Raw genomic sequence first — 16,719 nt, 5'->3', positions numbered from 1 at the left:
AGTGTTACTTCTTTTGAATGGTTCAAAAAACATTCTGCTGTAGTGTTTTTCTTCACAAGATAATGCAGTTTGGATACAAGCCATATATTTTTGATATTTATGCCTCATGTATCCAGTTGTATTGGATTAGCAATAAAAGCATGTTTGGCTAAAACCAACAGCGGTTACAATCCTTGAAAACACAAAATTACTCAGTGATCGCCAGCTTTCCTTCTCCTGCGTCTTTAATCTCGCAGCCATATATCAATTTATATATTTTCCCATCCTTTTTCCGAACGGCTTTCTTGTCACATTGAAAACAGGTGGAAAGTTGCACTGCAGAACAATGAGCGATTAAATGCTAGAGTCAAACAGGAGAGGATAAAAAAAAAAGGTTATCCAGGTTTTCAAATTAAAATGTTATCGTTGCTCTTGAAAAGACGCCTTTAATTAAAAATGTTTAAAACGAAGCAATGGGAAGCAGTTGGATTCTTGGGATTTAATTGCTCAAGCTCAGACTAATTTTGTACAAGCGTTTTGGTTTTTATTGTTTCATTTTTCATCGGTAGATGATGCTGGAGTTTGGCTACAGAAAAGAGAATGTGTACTAAATCTGCAATCACAAACTGGGGGGAAATGTTTGTTTAGATATCTGTGATGTTCATTTTCAGTTGTTTTAGAATTTAGGCCTTCATTAAATATTTTTGGATAATCTTTTTTTAAAACAAATTTCAATATATTAAAATACCAAAAAATTAGTTACACCCCTGGCACGTGTAACTCTGACAGCCTGGAACTCTGTTCGGACTGCCGAATGTCAATTCGGTACATTTGGCAGTCCAGAACAGTCCGGAACAGGAGGACTGTTGGTCAGTCCTGTTTTTGCTGCAGAGGAAATCAGTAGCACATGAAGACTTTTTCAATAATGACATAGCAATCAAGCAGTTAAAAGGGCACTATAGCCAACAGAACAATTATAGTTTCACGTAGTTGTTCTGATGTTTATATCCTGTCCCTGCAGGCTTTTTGCAGTAAAAGGCAGTGTTTACTTTACTCCCTAAGAACACCTCTAGTGGCCACTCCTCAGACGGAAGCTGAAGGTGCTTCTTGGGACAGTGCTGACGTTCAGCGTCTCCATGCTCTGAATGGAGACGCTGAACTTTCCCCATAGAGATGCACTGATGTAATGCATCTCTATGAGGAGGTGATAATTGTCTAAGCCGGTCTCCGGCCTTTCCTCCCCTCCCCCCCACCTCCTTGACAATCTCAGCCAATCAAATGTTTTCCTATGGCTCCAGGGCCGGTGCGTCCTATAGGCGACTTAGGCGATTTGAGTGACCCAGTAGGAGGGAAGCGCACAGCACTGCCTCCTACCTGTCACTCAGCGTAGCGTGGCCAGGCAGCGCGGACTGCAGTACAGGAGCTTCCTGTACCCGGCCGGACTGAAAGGAAGTGCTCTCTCAGTGAGCACTTCCTGTCAGTCCAGCCGGGTACAGGAAATTTGCCCAGCCAGGCCTTGTAGGCATACTCACGGTCAGGTCCTGGAGGCCCAGACTGTGATCTGTGTAAGGGGCCCCAGAAAATGGAGCTGCTTCCTGTTTGTTGATTGTTTTGAGCACTGCCCCCAGAGAGCCTGTTTTAACACCAGACCAGTGGAGCCAGATTGCAGCCTGAGCCCATCATCATCCTCTTGTCATCTTCTGGTTGTAAGTAGGCAATCCAATATATTATTAGTGGCACTAATCTCTAATTTACCTTACATTAAAGGGCCACTATAGTCACCAGAAGCACTACAGCTAATGTTGTGGTTCTGGTGTCTATAGCCCGTCCCTGCAGGCTTTTTAATGTAAACACACTGCCTTTTCAGAGAAAAGACACTGTGCAGCACTGTCATTGGCCCATATGGCAGAGCATATGGGTGGGGCATTGTGATGTCACATGGTGGGCAGAGCATAAGGGGGGGCAGCAAATTTTTGTTTGCTTAGGGTGGCAAAAATCCTTGCACCAGTGCTGTATGGCTCTTACGCCATTCTTATGAGGGTTAAAATGGGAGAAGATTCAATGCCTTTGCCAGCCCAACACTGTGTCAGTGGCTTGAGATCTCAGTTTTCTTTTAGCCAGGACTGGCCCACTGGGATAATTCACAGTGAAACACAGTAACCTAGTGTTATACGTGACAATCAAGTCATGAAAAAATATGCATGCAGAAATCTTTGTAAATGCTCTGTCATGTTGTGCAAGTCAAACAGATGGAGGTTGTGGAAATTACGATTACAGAGGAGATGTTCGAAGGCATAATTTGTATCTTCCGTATCTGTCAAACTCATATATTGCATGATACATGTGAGTCGGACTATCCAAATTGAGATCTGTGAATTAGATTCAGATGAATCCACTGTCAATCCAGGCACAAAAATCGGTTCTCATTCTCATTCAGATGAATCCACTGTCAATCCAGGCACAAAAATCGGTTCTCATTCTGGATTTTGACCAAAAAAACCTGGGAGCCTTTTGGGAAACACAGAATCCGAATTTAAAATGAGACTAGATAGGAATTTGGTATTTTTTAAGCACGAGTATATTATTGTTTAAATTTCATACAGTGTTTAGAAAATCTAATAAAATGTAAATATTGGAAAAAAAAGCTTGTTTGCGTGGGTAACGTTCTAATATAATAGAGGTATTTAATTCAACACTGTGATTGGCCCCCAGAGAGTATGGATACAAAATGGATTCCCCATTTCTTGTTGAAACTTGACCACAAGATCTGACTCCTAGATGGTCCCTAAACTCAGATTTCTGAGGTGTCTCAATTGGCTACATGACCCTGACTATCTTATAGGACCTTAGTGAGGGACCTTCTTATGAGGACTAGTTAGTAAGCATTACATTGTGTGGAGAAGATTCCTATAAGGAGAAGATTCCAATGCAACTGCAGAAGATGTCTGTAGTGGTTTATAACTAACTGTGGGGGACATCATCCTATTGATAATAAAATGCCTCCCTGAAAAGTAACAAAGCACCGATGCAGGGCTGGATTGATCATGTTTACCCATTCGCTTGACCAGTCATTGACATTGCTACACGGTTTCTTCCTATCTGTTTTCTGCCAAATGTGATTGCCATAGATCTCCATTACACGTAGCTTGTAGGTTTATTAAAGGAACACTATAGTCACCTAAATTACTTTAGCTAAATAAAGCAGTTTTAGTGTATAGATCATTCCCCTGCAATTTCACTGCTCAATTCACTGTCATTTAGGAGTTAAATCCCTTTGTTTCTGTTTATGCAGCACTAGCCACACCTCCCCTGGCTATGATTGACAGAGCCTGCATGAAATAAAAACTGGTTTCACTTTCAAACAGATGTAATTTACCTTAAATAATTCTATCTAAATGTCTAAATTGAACTTTAATCACATACAGGAGGCTCTTGCGGGGCCTAGCAAGCTATTAACATAGCAGGGGATAAGAAAATCTTAATTAAACAGAACTTGCAATAAGGAAAGCCTAAATAGGGCTCTCTTTACAGGAAGTGTTTATGGAAGGCTGTGCAAGTCACATGCAGGGAGGTGTGACTAGGGTTCATAAACAAAGGGATTTAACTCCTAAATGGCAGAGGATTGAGCAGTGAGGCTGCAGGGGCATGTTCTATACACCAAAACTGCTTCATTAAGCTAAAGTTGTTCAGGTGACTATAGTGTCCCTTTAAATAAGACGTTGATTGATAGAGTTATGTGGTTAACTGTTGGCAAGAGGGAATGCTATCTAGCTTCTAAGATAATAGAAATCTTATTGTTTTTGTTTTATTTATGTGTTTCTGTGGGGAGTGTATGTTGGCTGGTTGTTTTATTTTTGCCTTTTTGTTATTTTATCTTGCTTGTAACTAACTAGTAATACACAGTAGTATATTATGCTCTCTGGTTAAAGTGCAACAAAGTGCAAAATTTGTCAGGGACAGGCTACAGTGGAAGTGTTGTCTGTCTGTTGCTGTAGTGGATGCACAATGGTTGCAGTAGAAGCACAGTGTGGCTGTAGTGGAAGCACTGTGTGTCTGTAGTTGCAGTGGAAGCACTGTATGTCTATGACTGCAGTGAAAGCTCTGTGTGTCTGTGGCTGCAGTGGAAGCACTGTCAGTCTGTCTGTGGCTGCATTAGGAGCATGGTGAGTCTGTGCCTGTAGTGGAAGCACTGTGTGCCTGGGGTGCAGTGGAAGCAGTGTGTCTGTAGCTGTAGTGGGAGCACTGTGTGTTTGGGGTTGTAGTTGAAGCAGTGTGTTTCTGTGGCTGCCGTAGAGGCACGGTGTGGCTGTAGTGGAAGCACTGTGTGTCTGTGGTTGCAGTGAAAGCACTGTATGTCTATGACTGCAGTGAAAGCTCTGTCTGTCTGTGACTGCGGTGAAAGAACTAACAGCCTGTCTGTGACTACACTGGAAGCACTGTCAGGCTGTCTGTGGCTGTAGTGGAAGCAATGTGTGTCTGTGGCTGCAGTGGAAGCACGATATGTCTGTGGCTATAGAGGAAGCACTGTGTGTCTGTGGTGCAGTGGAAGCACGATGTGTCTGTGGCTATAGAGGAAGCACGATGTGTCTGTGGCTATAGAGGAAGCAGTGTGTGTCTGTGGCTGCAGTGGAAGCAGTGTGTGTATGTGGCTGCAGTGGAAGCAGTGTGTGTATGTGGCTGCAGTGGAAGCAGTGTGTGTCTGTGGTTGCAGTGGGAGCACTGTGCGTCTGTGGCTATAGAGGAAGCACTGTGTGTCTGGGGTGCAGTGGAAGCACGATGTGTCTGTGGCTATAGAGGAAGCACGGTGTGTCTGTGGCTATAGAGGAAGCAGTGTGTGTATGTGGCTGCAGTGGAAGCAGTGTGTGTATGTGGCTGCAGTGGAAGCAGTGTGTGTCTGTGGTTGCAGTGGGAGCACTGTGCGTCTGTGGCTATAGAGGAAGCACTGTGTGTCTGTGGCTGCAGTGGAAGCACGATGTGTCTGTGGCTATAGAGGAAGCACGATGTGTCTGTGGCTATAGAGGAAGCAGTGTGTGTCTGTGGCTGCAGTGGAAGCACGATGTGTCTGTGGCTATAGAGGAAGCACGATGTGTCTGTGGCTATAGAGGAAGCACTGTGTGTCTGGGGTTCAGTGGAAGCAGTGTGTGTCTGTGGCTGCAGTGGGAGCACTGTGTGTATGTGGCTGCAGTGGTAGTACTGTGTGTCTGTGGCTGCAATGGGAGCACAGTGTGGCTGCAGTGGAAACATTAAACAGTGTAAGCACAGTCTTCCAGTGCCTCAGTGTGGTAGCCTATTCTGACTAAGGATTTTTTTTATGAAAGTACCCTTCATCATGCCTCCAGAAAGACATTTTTTAAATGCCCGTACAGTTACTGTTGGTGCCTTTTGCATTTGTTCAACTAAACAATGTCCAGATTAACAAACGATAAAAGAAATTGTTTAATTATGAAGGAATACTTAATACTTTTAGACCCACTAAATGGAAAACGTGCTCGCTTTATCTTCTCGGAAACCCCAATTATAGATAGCCAGCAGAATGCAGTTTATGGATAGCACAATGTTCCCCTGGAGACACACTTGTATTTAATGACAATTCTAACTCTGATTTGAATTCCATCAGAGTATGGACATTGGGCTAAATTGTCCAAGCATAAATACTGTAACCAGCTTTGTTTTAGCAGCCGTAGGAGCACAGGACAATCAGATTACAGACAAAACAAAAAAAATCACAGCCAACAAATTTCTTTCATTAATAGACACCGCAGAACAATGAGTTGGGATAAAAGAGTCGGCTATGCTAGTTTGGAAGAAATAACAGAAGACAGGTCCATTGTCAATTTTTAATATGTGTCTGTCTACATGTCTGTCAGTCTATCTAATTTGTTAATGTATATAAAAAATTATCTTGTATATAAATTGTTTAATATAGCAACTAATTAAAAAAACTAATGAAGTCCACTGCATGCCTCTTAAAGGAATACTATAGTCTTCTCATTATTACTATTAAAGTAACACTATAGTCACCTAAATTACTTTAGCTAAATAAAGCAGTTTTAGTGTATAGATCATTCCCCTGCAATTTCACTGCTCAATTCACTGTCATTTAGGAGTTAAATCACTTTGTTTCTGTTTATGCAGCCCTAACCACACCTCCCGTGGCTATGATTGATAGAGCCTGCATGAAAAAAAAAACTGGTTTCACTTTTAAACAGATGTAATTTACCTTAAATAATTGTATCTCAATCTTTAAATTGAACTTTAATCACATTCAGGAGGCTCTTGCAGGGTCTAGCAAGCTATTAACATAGCAGGGGATAAGAAAATCTTAATTAAACAGAACTTGCAATAAGGAAAGCCTAAATAGGGCTCTCTTTACAGGAAGTGTTTATGGAAGGCTGTGCAAGTCACATGCAGGGAGGTGTGACTAGGGTTCATAAACAAAGGGATTTAACTCCTAAATGGCAGAGGATTGAGCAGTGAGGCTGCAGGAGCATGTTCTATACACCAAACGCTTCATTAAGCTAAAGTTGTTCAGATGACTATAGTGTCCCTTTAATATTATTATTTTCTTGCTGAAATTGCAGGGCAGGGTTTAGATTTAGATTTCAGGGCCTCTATTTTTATTAATTTAAAAAAATCAATCAAAATAACCCTTTATTCACCTGCTGGAATACCGCGCCGCGAAAGCCTGTGCTGTACAGCCCGATGTATCTAATGTCGTCAGTCTTGATTACATTTTCACGTACATATCAAAGGGAAACATTGGGAACGAACAGTGATTGCTGCCAATCAAATGCTTCTCACAGAGAAGAATTAAAAAGAATGCTTGTCTTTGAGAATCATCAAAGGACATTTGACATCCTCATGCGATGAGTGAGGACGTGTACATCAAGAACGGTTTAACCCTCTGAGGTAGGAGTGCCTCAGGTAGCCTCTTGGCACCATAACAACTTCATTTAGATGAGATTAGATAAGATTTAGAAGAAGTCCTTTAAGTAATGTTGTCATAACTGATTTTAAAATAAGCATGTGTGAATCCTGATTCCCTTATAGCAAATAAAAAAATAAAAAGCATTTTGAAAAAAAATTTGGGCCAAAATAAGAGTTTTTGAAAATAATCACCCTCTCTATTGCATATCATCTTAGTGTGATAGTTTTACGTATTATTTACAAATCTGTGTTTTACTTTGGGATAAGCCGTACAGTATTTGAAAAAAATAACCCTTAAAGCCTAATTGTCACTACTGACTTTTTGAAAGAAAAAAAACAATAGCTAACTAGAAGATAGCTGTGGGTTGTGCTTTTATTTGATTAAAATTCTCAGTAGTGTTGTTTTTTTGTTTTTTTTATTTGCAATGCATGCCAGGCGTAGCATGTACATTGCGTGAACCCCCCGTACTGAACATATTAGTGCCATGGATTTAAGTCTATTTTTTACTGGAGTGAGAAAACAAGAGACGGACACTATCCGAGAAGTAATTATAAAAGCATTCAGGACTCCCCAAAGCTTGTCACTAGAAATTTCTGTTAGTCCAATAAAAAAGGTATTATAGGGAGCTGCAATACTTTATTATTTTGCATCTACTTTCAGACTAGTATGGTAACTTAAATATCATGACTTTTTAAAGGCACACAGCACATCTGACTCAAATCTGTTCAAAGATTTTCCATTTTAAATTTATGTAAGTACGTAGACCCAAAAGGAGCAGGTTCCAGGCTGCAAATCATTTGAGACAGAACAAAAGACATTTTGAAACCGTGTTTAACTACTGTATATCAAAGGATTGTATTCACTAAAAAGAGAATTGTGATAAATTGACAATAGGATTTCAAAATTCGAACCGAACTAGCCGAGCTGGAGAGAGTCTTTTGAACTCTCCTTTATGTCCGAAATATTGCAAATCCATTTCCAGTTCACTGTTTAGCGAATAAGCAGTTAAAATATTCATACGCCTGTACTGAGTACATGGAAAAAAAAGCTTCTAAACACATTTGAACATCACAGACATCTTGCAAAAAAAGTGAACTGGGCTTTTATTTTCTTTGAACACAGCTTCAAACCGGGATTCCATCCAAATTTTAGAAAAGAGGTGAGTTATAGCTCAGATATTCAGGATTAGGCAAATTTTTATGAAGTCTGAACACATCCACCCGTCAGCGTTGCTTTTAATGTCATGTCTAACTATTACAATTATCCAGTATGACTTTTCCCCCCGTGCATTAGTTAAGGATGCTGTATGTCTATGGAGAATTGCCAAAAGATGACCCTTCACATATACCACACCATATACATAACTGAAGAGGTTTGCTGGTACCCTGCCAAACCAATGAGCTGCTAATTAGTTAGTTCACACACCGGCAGTCTTTCCTCCTTGATAGAGGACATATTCTCATGTTTTATACTGAAAAAAAAAGTTGAAAAATTGCATCGTAAAAAAAAAAGTTAAAAAAATCACAGGCTTTGCCAACAAAAAAAATTGCTTGAGTTGTGCAAAGAGTATGCTTCATTAGCAAGCCAGTGTTCTCTGCTAATATTAAGACACAACATTACAAATTGAACATCTCTTGACTTTTTTTATTGTTAAAATAGATTCGTTATAAAAAAAAAAGCATAATTTAACAAAACAATCAAACAGGTTTCAAATGTAAAGTCTTACGCTACAAGAAAGGGCTAAACGGTACTCGCAACTGCAGGCCTGGTCCATGGGATACTCACCAGGAGTGAATGTCATATCTCCAGAGCTGAATTTTCACTCGCTAACGGCTAATAGGCAAGTGAAACTTTTTAGCTCTTTATATAATATGTCTTTTGGTTTGTGCAGTAGAGAGAAAAGCAAACGTTACTTTCATGGGTGAATAAGCAGAGTCATATGTAGATTTGGCTGTAGATGTTTTCCGTGACCCCATGAAGAGGACCTCAAATGCATGAGCAGCACACCAAAACCAAACAATGTCACAATAGCATCAGTTCTGTGGTCTTAGTGTGCGCGTTAATGGATACATATTCTCCTCAGTAACCTTGCATTTTGCGCGTGGATCAGTTGTTGCAGAATAATGCTGTAATAAAAACTACCTGTTCTATATTCTTCTTATAAATTATTGGTTTAGAGTGTAAAGAGCTTCCCATCATTATCTGCATCTGGCACACAGGGTCATTCGGTGTTTGCAAGATACAACTGTAGATGTGCAAAGTTATTGTTACCGATTATTGGATTAAATGGTAAAAAAAAAAAAAACTCCCAGCAAAAGTTTATCTGCAAAATAATGCATTAACCATATAATCGTTATTGTTTATTGGTTTGGACAGTAGTTTTTAGAATTGGGCATTATTAAAACTTTAAACGTTAAACTAAAATAGAAGAATTGCAATGTTTTCTAAATGTTTTCAGATCCGTTATTTTAGCCTAAAATGTGAAAATCTCTTTGAATTGACTTTGAATTTCCTGCAATGCACCCAACCAACCACAAACAAGCAACGTTTCGCAACATAAAGGTTCTTCAAAAAAACGTATTTATTGATCATGATTTTGCAACCATATCTGTTTTCCCCTCAGCCAGAAGAGTTGACCAATGCCTTGGAGATTAGCAACATTGTATTCACCAGCATGTTTGCCCTGGAGATGCTTCTAAAACTATTGGCTTTCGGGATTTTTGGCTACATTAAAAATCCATACAACATATTTGATGGAATCATAGTTGTCATCAGGTACGGTAGTGATACATTGAGATTCAGGTCTTGTACCATAATTGTTTGTATGTCGGTCAATGCAGAGGTCTCACCTAAAGCAAGGTTAAGCAGTCTCTACCATTCCAGATGCTGTAAGCAACATCTCCAGCATTGCTCCGAATTACCCATCATGCTTTACTAAACATGATGGCACTGCATCATGGGAGATGCAGTTTTTACAACATGGACACAGACTGTTTACTCCTGAACTATGGGATAGATTTACCAAAGAGCCAATTAGAAAGAAGATTAGTTTCCTCGGGAGTAATTAGCCCTGTCACATGTAATTTATTGTGACAAATGTGCCAAATAAAATAGGCATTAATCTCACCAGTCGCTTTATATAGCATGCTGTCTACTCTGAAACATGGCAAGACTTGAAACTTAACAGTTATGTGCTATTTCCTAATTGTTAAACATGGCTAAGTTGAACTGCATAGCAGAGAGAAAATTATTAGACCCACAACCTTTAACCCTGGCACTCTACTTGTTAAACCCCTTTAAAGCTTCTTTGACGGGGGAGGAGGTTGAAGGGGGGGGGGGAACAAGTAGACACACAGACTACTGACTGATGCATTGGTTGTAATCAGTGGTGTATCCTGGTTTTGTGCTGCCCTAGGCATGACAAAACTCCCCCACCCCCCCTATTTCCCTGCCTCCCCCGCCACCCCCCTCTTCCCCTGCCACCCCCCTTCCCCGCCTTCTAAATACACACACACACACATTCACTGACAGACACACATACAGTAGCTGACAGATACACATACACTAGCTGACAGACACACATACACTAGCTAACAGACACGCACACACTCTCACTATCAGACACACACAAACAAACTAACAGACACACACACTCACTAACAGACACACAAACTCACTCACTCACTAACAGACACACACTAACAGACACACACTCACTGTCACAGACACACACTCACTCACTAACAGACACACACACACTCACTAACAGACACACACACTCACTCACTAACAGACACACACACACACACACTCACTAACAGACACACACTCTAACAGACACACACACACACACACTAACACACTCACAATTTTTTTTAAATGCAATCCCCTCCTTGGGAATGCAGGGGGGGGTTCTCCCTTTCCCTGGGGGGGGGGGGGGGGGGAGGAGTAAAGGAACACTATAGGGTCAGGAACACAAACCTGTATTCCTGATACTATATTGGCCCCAGCCAATCAGTATGTCCTTTAGAGGTGCATTGAATCAATGCATCTCTGTGAGCAAAGTTCAGTGTCTCCATGCACTGAGAGTGGGGGCACTGAATGGAAGTGCTGCACAGTGTGTAGTACTGCCCCAGGAAGCACTTCTAGAAGCCATCTGAGGGTTGGCCAGTGGAGGTATTCCTAGACTGTAATGAAAATATTGCACTTTCTCTGAAAATAAACTGTGTTTACTGAAAAAATCCATTAGGGACTGATTATACTCACCAGAACAAATACTATAAGCTGTAGTTGTTCTCAGGACTCTAGGACTATATCCCTTTAATAAAGCACTGGTTACAAATACTGTGTAGAACATGGGTGCAAACCCAGTATTAACCTGTCAGCAGTCTCTGCTTAACAAAAATCGGAACAAAAAGTTCGTTATTTTGGTAGCTGTATGTTAGATCAGGTATAATCAGCTAGTTCATAAGAAAAATACATTTTTGAATGAGCATTTGAAGTCATTTTTAACTTTTAAGAATGTGCGACATCTTGTGGTTTACTGTACAGCTCTATTGATGTTTTTTCATGAACAAAGCTACTGGTTGCAAGACTGCTGTAGAATGTGTATTTAACTTATATAAGCTTTTGCATCTGAACCCCCCCCCCCCCCCCCCTCAAAAAAACAAAAAGACCTACATGCATCCCTTTTTAAAATGTCAGGTAGGAAATTTGATAAATGCAGCCTCTCTAGGAAATGAGTTATATATCTTTTCAGTTCCTACTTTCTAAAACCTTTTGTTCTGCTGTAAGTAATCACACTGTGGATACTTCCTATATATGCATTACATGTGTACTTTAAATGGGATAATTTAGCATCATTAAGGCTGATAGAAGGAAACGACAGGAAGAATAAGGCCAGTTACAACTGTTAACTGATGACCATTGCTATTTTAACCTTTCCACGTATCGAATCCTGTAACGTTTTCCCGTCCGACTCCTAACAAGATTGACTATCACGGAAACAGAAAGTAAAGTCAATACTCATTTTCTGTTGCTGAACCAGATGACTATTCAAAGATTATTTAATTAAGTCGAACTTTGCTAGAAATTGGCTTTTAAAATTGATTTGGTTCTTGTAGGTTAAAGTCAACCCAGTACGTTCTGTAGTGTAGGAATTGTCTGTTGGGTCTTTGCGTAATCAATGTGTCTTTATTAAGAGTCCTGTCAGCGGACCACTCATGCATGACCCAACGAAGGGGATACACACATCTTCACGAGAAGCAATCTGTCTATCTGTCGGCAGTTTAGGTTATAATAATGTTCTATATTCCCTTTTTAAAGTGTTGTCTATTTTAGATTTTTTTTTCTTTATATTTCCCCTTTTACGGATGCATTGCCACACTGATTGGGAAAAAGCACGTATTCCACATTTAGATCTTTTATAGTAACAGCATATTATGTGGACTTTAACAATCCAACCTCTTCAAAGGAGTGTCTGCCCTGGAGTGTAACTCCCACTAATGATAAACAGTATTTAGATTAGGGCTACTCTGCCTCGCACACTGCGTCAGTTATACTGTGCAGTAGGAAAACATGATCTCTTTATTGGAATAACAAGAAAATCACATAATATATAATACGTAAGAATAAGTAACATTTCGTTTTATGTATCTTTTATAAAACAGGGTCGTTTTAGGCTAGGGTTAGTGTGTTGGGCTTGGTGTTAGTTTTACGATTGGGTTTAGTTTTAGGGTTATGAGTACTGTAATATGACTGTGATAGTAATACCATATATATAGATTAAGAGGGCGTTCAATATCAGGGCAGCTCCAGGATACATATGTCCCAGGCCAATATATGTTACAATCCTTTTAGCTGTCCCTATCAGCTCAGGAGAGAACTGAATTAAATTGGCAACGGGTGTCTTCTCTTGGGAGTGCACCTTCAATTAATCTCAGGCAGACTGGGACATGTGTATCCTAGTTCTGTCTGAGTTTAGGGCATGGGGTATAAGTCATATTTCTATCAGTATGAGATTCTGCACATTTAAATAATATATATTATTATTGGTTTTTTTTGTTTATTATTATTGTAGCTTCATGACCTGAATTTTGAAATATGTTATGGACAACAGTAAAGGTTCCTCTGAATCTCCTTTTAATTCCAAATTTCAAATAACGATGCTTACTGTTTCTGCAACCAAGCCGTTATTGGTGGAAATCTATATTTTAGTCAAAAGCTTACTGATGGTTTTCTATTTGATCATTCAGTGTTTGGGAGATCATCGGACAATCAGATGGGGGTCTGTCTGTGCTCAGAACATTTAGACTGCTGCGTGTTCTGAAACTGGTCCGCTTCATGCCAGCTCTACGTCGACAGCTGGTAGTCCTTATGAAGACCATGGACAACGTGGCCACCTTCTGCATGCTTCTCATGTTGTTCATCTTTATCTTCAGGTACAGAGAAAATCAAAGTCAGAGTTCCACAAATGGACCTGAGGTCATCGGGGTGGCCGTCGTTAATAGCGCTAACCCTGCTTCTTTTCAGTAAATGTTTTGTGTGATCTTTTACAGCTGAGAATCAAATCTGTGTCCCACACATTGATAACTAGCAGCATTATTCACTAAAGTGAGAATTCAAAGCGAATTTCAGATTTAAGGCCAAATTAGCTAAACTGGAAAAAAAAATCTCTAAGTCAGCAATACTTCCTGTTGGGCTACTTTGGCTTGACATCTGAAAATCCCATCCTGCAAATATAACATATGCAACATGATTGACTAAATCCTGGGCAGAAATAACTGTAATCATGTGATTCATGGAGAGAGAGCATTGATACACTGAATGCAACTGTTGCTGTAGCAGCAAAAAGGCCCACTTTGTATGTTTAACCCCTTAAGGACCAAACTTCTGGAATAAAAGGGAATCATGACATGTCACACATGTCATGTGTCCTTAAGGGGTTAAAAAGAATGACAGATATGCATAATTCATTTTTGCCGAAGGAAGATTAAAATGAATATTTACTAAAATCTGGTTATATTCCTTTAGAGTTTTTGTTTCTTCAAAAAAATTGCCCTGTTTTAAAGGTAATGTTGCAAATTTGTAGGGGGAACTTTTAAAATCATGGGCTCTGTTTCCAGATAATGTCAGTAGACTGGTTTCAGGTGCCTAAAAGTCATTAGTTTACCGTACTTTAGCAATGGGACATTTTTTACACCAGGCTTCCCCAAACTCCGGCCCTCCAGATGTTGCTGAACTACAACTCCCATGATTCTATGAATGAAATAGATAGACCGAGAATCATGGGAGTTGTAGTTCAGCAACATCTGGAGGGCCGGAATTTGGGGTAGCCTGTTTTACACCCTTTACCTAGAATGTCGGCTCATGGTGGAAAATAAAAGACATCATATGGTTTAACGCTGATAAAAATGTTCATTATGGTAACGTTTTTACAAACTCTGGTTTACATAAAGGGTTGGAAGTAGTGTGTTCTGGTTTTGATATTATCTCAGTGTATTAATTATGGGTGTCCTATTCTATCCATAATACATGTTTTCAATTTCCCTTTCAGCATTCTTGGCATGCATCTTTTTGGTTGTAAGTTTACCGTGAAGACAGACACCGGGGATACAATCACCGACAGAAAAAACTTTGATTCTTTACTTTGGGCCATTGTAACTGTTTTCCAGGTAAGATGGGAAGATCAACTCTTTGTGGAATTTGGGGAACTGTGAATCCAAAAATTGGTGGCATGGTTTTTGGTATAGAATAACATTTTTCCTTCGTAATATTCATGATAGTGTGGTCATAATTTCAGCTTAAAGGGACACTATAGTCACCCAGACTACTTCATCACGATGAAGTGGTCTGGATGCAGTGTCGCTGTCCTTTTAACCCTGCAATGTAAAACACGGCAATTTTTTCCAAGTCCATTTTCAGAGTAAAACGTGGTCATGTAATGTGGATACACCATAGAAACACCATAGAAAAGGCAATCTTTAAACATGCGCATTAGATTTCCAATGTTTATCTATAACGCTCTTCTGTGACGATGCAGCGGGCAGAGAGGTTAGCAGTGCCAAGAGAGCCTTGGTGCTGGGAATAAGTATGTTATAGACATTATTTTTAACATTTTAATGCGGGGGGGGGGGGGGGGAAGAGTAAGGGCAGGGACACTATAGCCTCAAGAAAACAGATTTGTATTCCTAACACTATAGTGTTTCTTTAATCATTAACTCATAGGGTTATTTGATCAACTGGGAATTCAAAGTGATTTCTAATGGAATTTCAAATTTAAGGTCAAATTAGCCTAACTGGAAAAGCCATCTATGCTTTTAGTTTTATAACACCAAAACAGGACACATTATAAAAAAAAATCATCAGATAATCAGGTTTTATGAAAATAACATCTCTTCACATGTACTTGAATGCTGTGAACTGACATTGTCATCCAAGCATAAAAGCCACTTAAAAATGAATACATCGATTGCATAATTTTCATCGGGACAAATTACCAAGATTTCTATCACAAATCGAAATCGGCTTGTGTTAAAGGATTAAAAATAATCTCTAGTCGGAAAGGCATCCAAAACGCAATTCTAAACCCTCAAATCTTAATTAATGTTTTGTGGTTCTCAATTAAAATCAAATACATTGACCTGCCTTCTTTGTGTTTTGTCTGAAGCCCCCATTATGAAGCAATCAGAAATTATAATGCTTTACTTTTTCAACCTTAGCTTTCTGATGGATCCGCATGAGTTCCCATTTACAGCCCGATTTTATAATCCTCAGAAAATCCTTAGACTTGCCTGCTGACTGTTAGAGGAATATTGCATAGCATCCACACTAGGATGAATTGATTGCTAAAATGCTATCGATCAGTTCGCACGATGCAAAAGATCATTTACAGAAAATTACACCCAGATATTGGCTATTTGTAGAATTTAGTAATTTACTGGGAAGAAATATATTTTAGAAAAAAAAAAAAACCCCTGTGCATTCAGCGAATATTGCGACAGATCTCTGTGGTCACACTATTGCTTTAAAATTTATTAATTCATAAATGTTACAAATTTTATTATTTGGAGATATTACATACGATGGCCACTGAGCTACTTCTTTGGGTTGCCGACTTCTGTATTTTTTAATGTAAGGACAGGTATCTAAAATAGCAGTAAAGCATTCGAGAAGAGTGGCTTAAATGCTGGGAGCAAGTAACTGAGTGCAACTCTCTGTGACTTCCAGGGGGTATCATTCTGTCCTTAACATTGAAATACATTTTGAAATTGCTTTGAATTCTCACTTTAGTTACTAACTCTATAACTGAAGATGTTGTGTGAAAATTGTAACTAGTAATAAGGCTAAAAAGGGACACTACACTACCATTGAAACCATGACGGCTAATAAGTAGGAAATGACGGGTGTATGGCCCTTTTAATCCCAGTGGGGGCCTATCTCTTTCTATGTTGTTATGGGGATTAGATGACTGAAAAGTACACCATGCCAAACATGTTTCAGGATCCAAAGCCATTTTATAACTTTATATCTGTCTGTCTATGTACTTATGTATGTATGCATGTATCTATCTATTAGGTTGCTAAATTTGTGTTTGTCTGTCTCTATTTGTATCTGTCTGTCTATGTCTATATATCTATATATATATATTGGTCTTTCTGTCTGTATATAGGTATATCAATCTTGCATTGCTACCATATTATCATGCTTTACTATTTATTTATTTATTTATTTGTTACTGGTATTTATAAAGCGCCAAACATATCCGCAGCGCTGTACAATTGGTAAAAAGACAATACAATAAGAACAGACCG

At 39.4% G+C, this 16,719-nt stretch overlaps 1 protein-coding gene across 3 annotated transcripts in view; it reads left to right on the top strand.

Annotated features, from left to right (window-relative positions):
• The window catches only part of CACNA1H (calcium voltage-gated channel subunit alpha1 H), a 200,608-nt gene that overhangs the window by 102,367 nt on the left and 81,522 nt on the right, over positions 1 to 16,719 (top strand). For all 3 annotated transcript variants that reach the window (XM_063430446.1, XM_063430447.1, XM_063430445.1), the window contains exons 9-11: positions 9,531 to 9,682; positions 13,162 to 13,347; positions 14,463 to 14,580. In XM_063430446.1, the coding sequence (XP_063286516.1) occupies positions 9,531 to 9,682; positions 13,162 to 13,347; positions 14,463 to 14,580 (456 nt within the window). The remainder of the gene's footprint in view (positions 1 to 9,530; positions 9,683 to 13,161; positions 13,348 to 14,462; positions 14,581 to 16,719) is intronic.

The sequence above is a fragment of the Pelobates fuscus genome, chromosome 8, assembly GCF_036172605.1.
Source record: "Pelobates fuscus isolate aPelFus1 chromosome 8, aPelFus1.pri, whole genome shotgun sequence".
Lineage (NCBI taxonomy): Eukaryota > Metazoa > Chordata > Amphibia > Anura > Pelobatidae > Pelobates > Pelobates fuscus.
The sequence above is the reverse complement of the archived record's forward strand: the minus strand, read 5'-3'. Positions and strand labels throughout refer to the sequence as shown.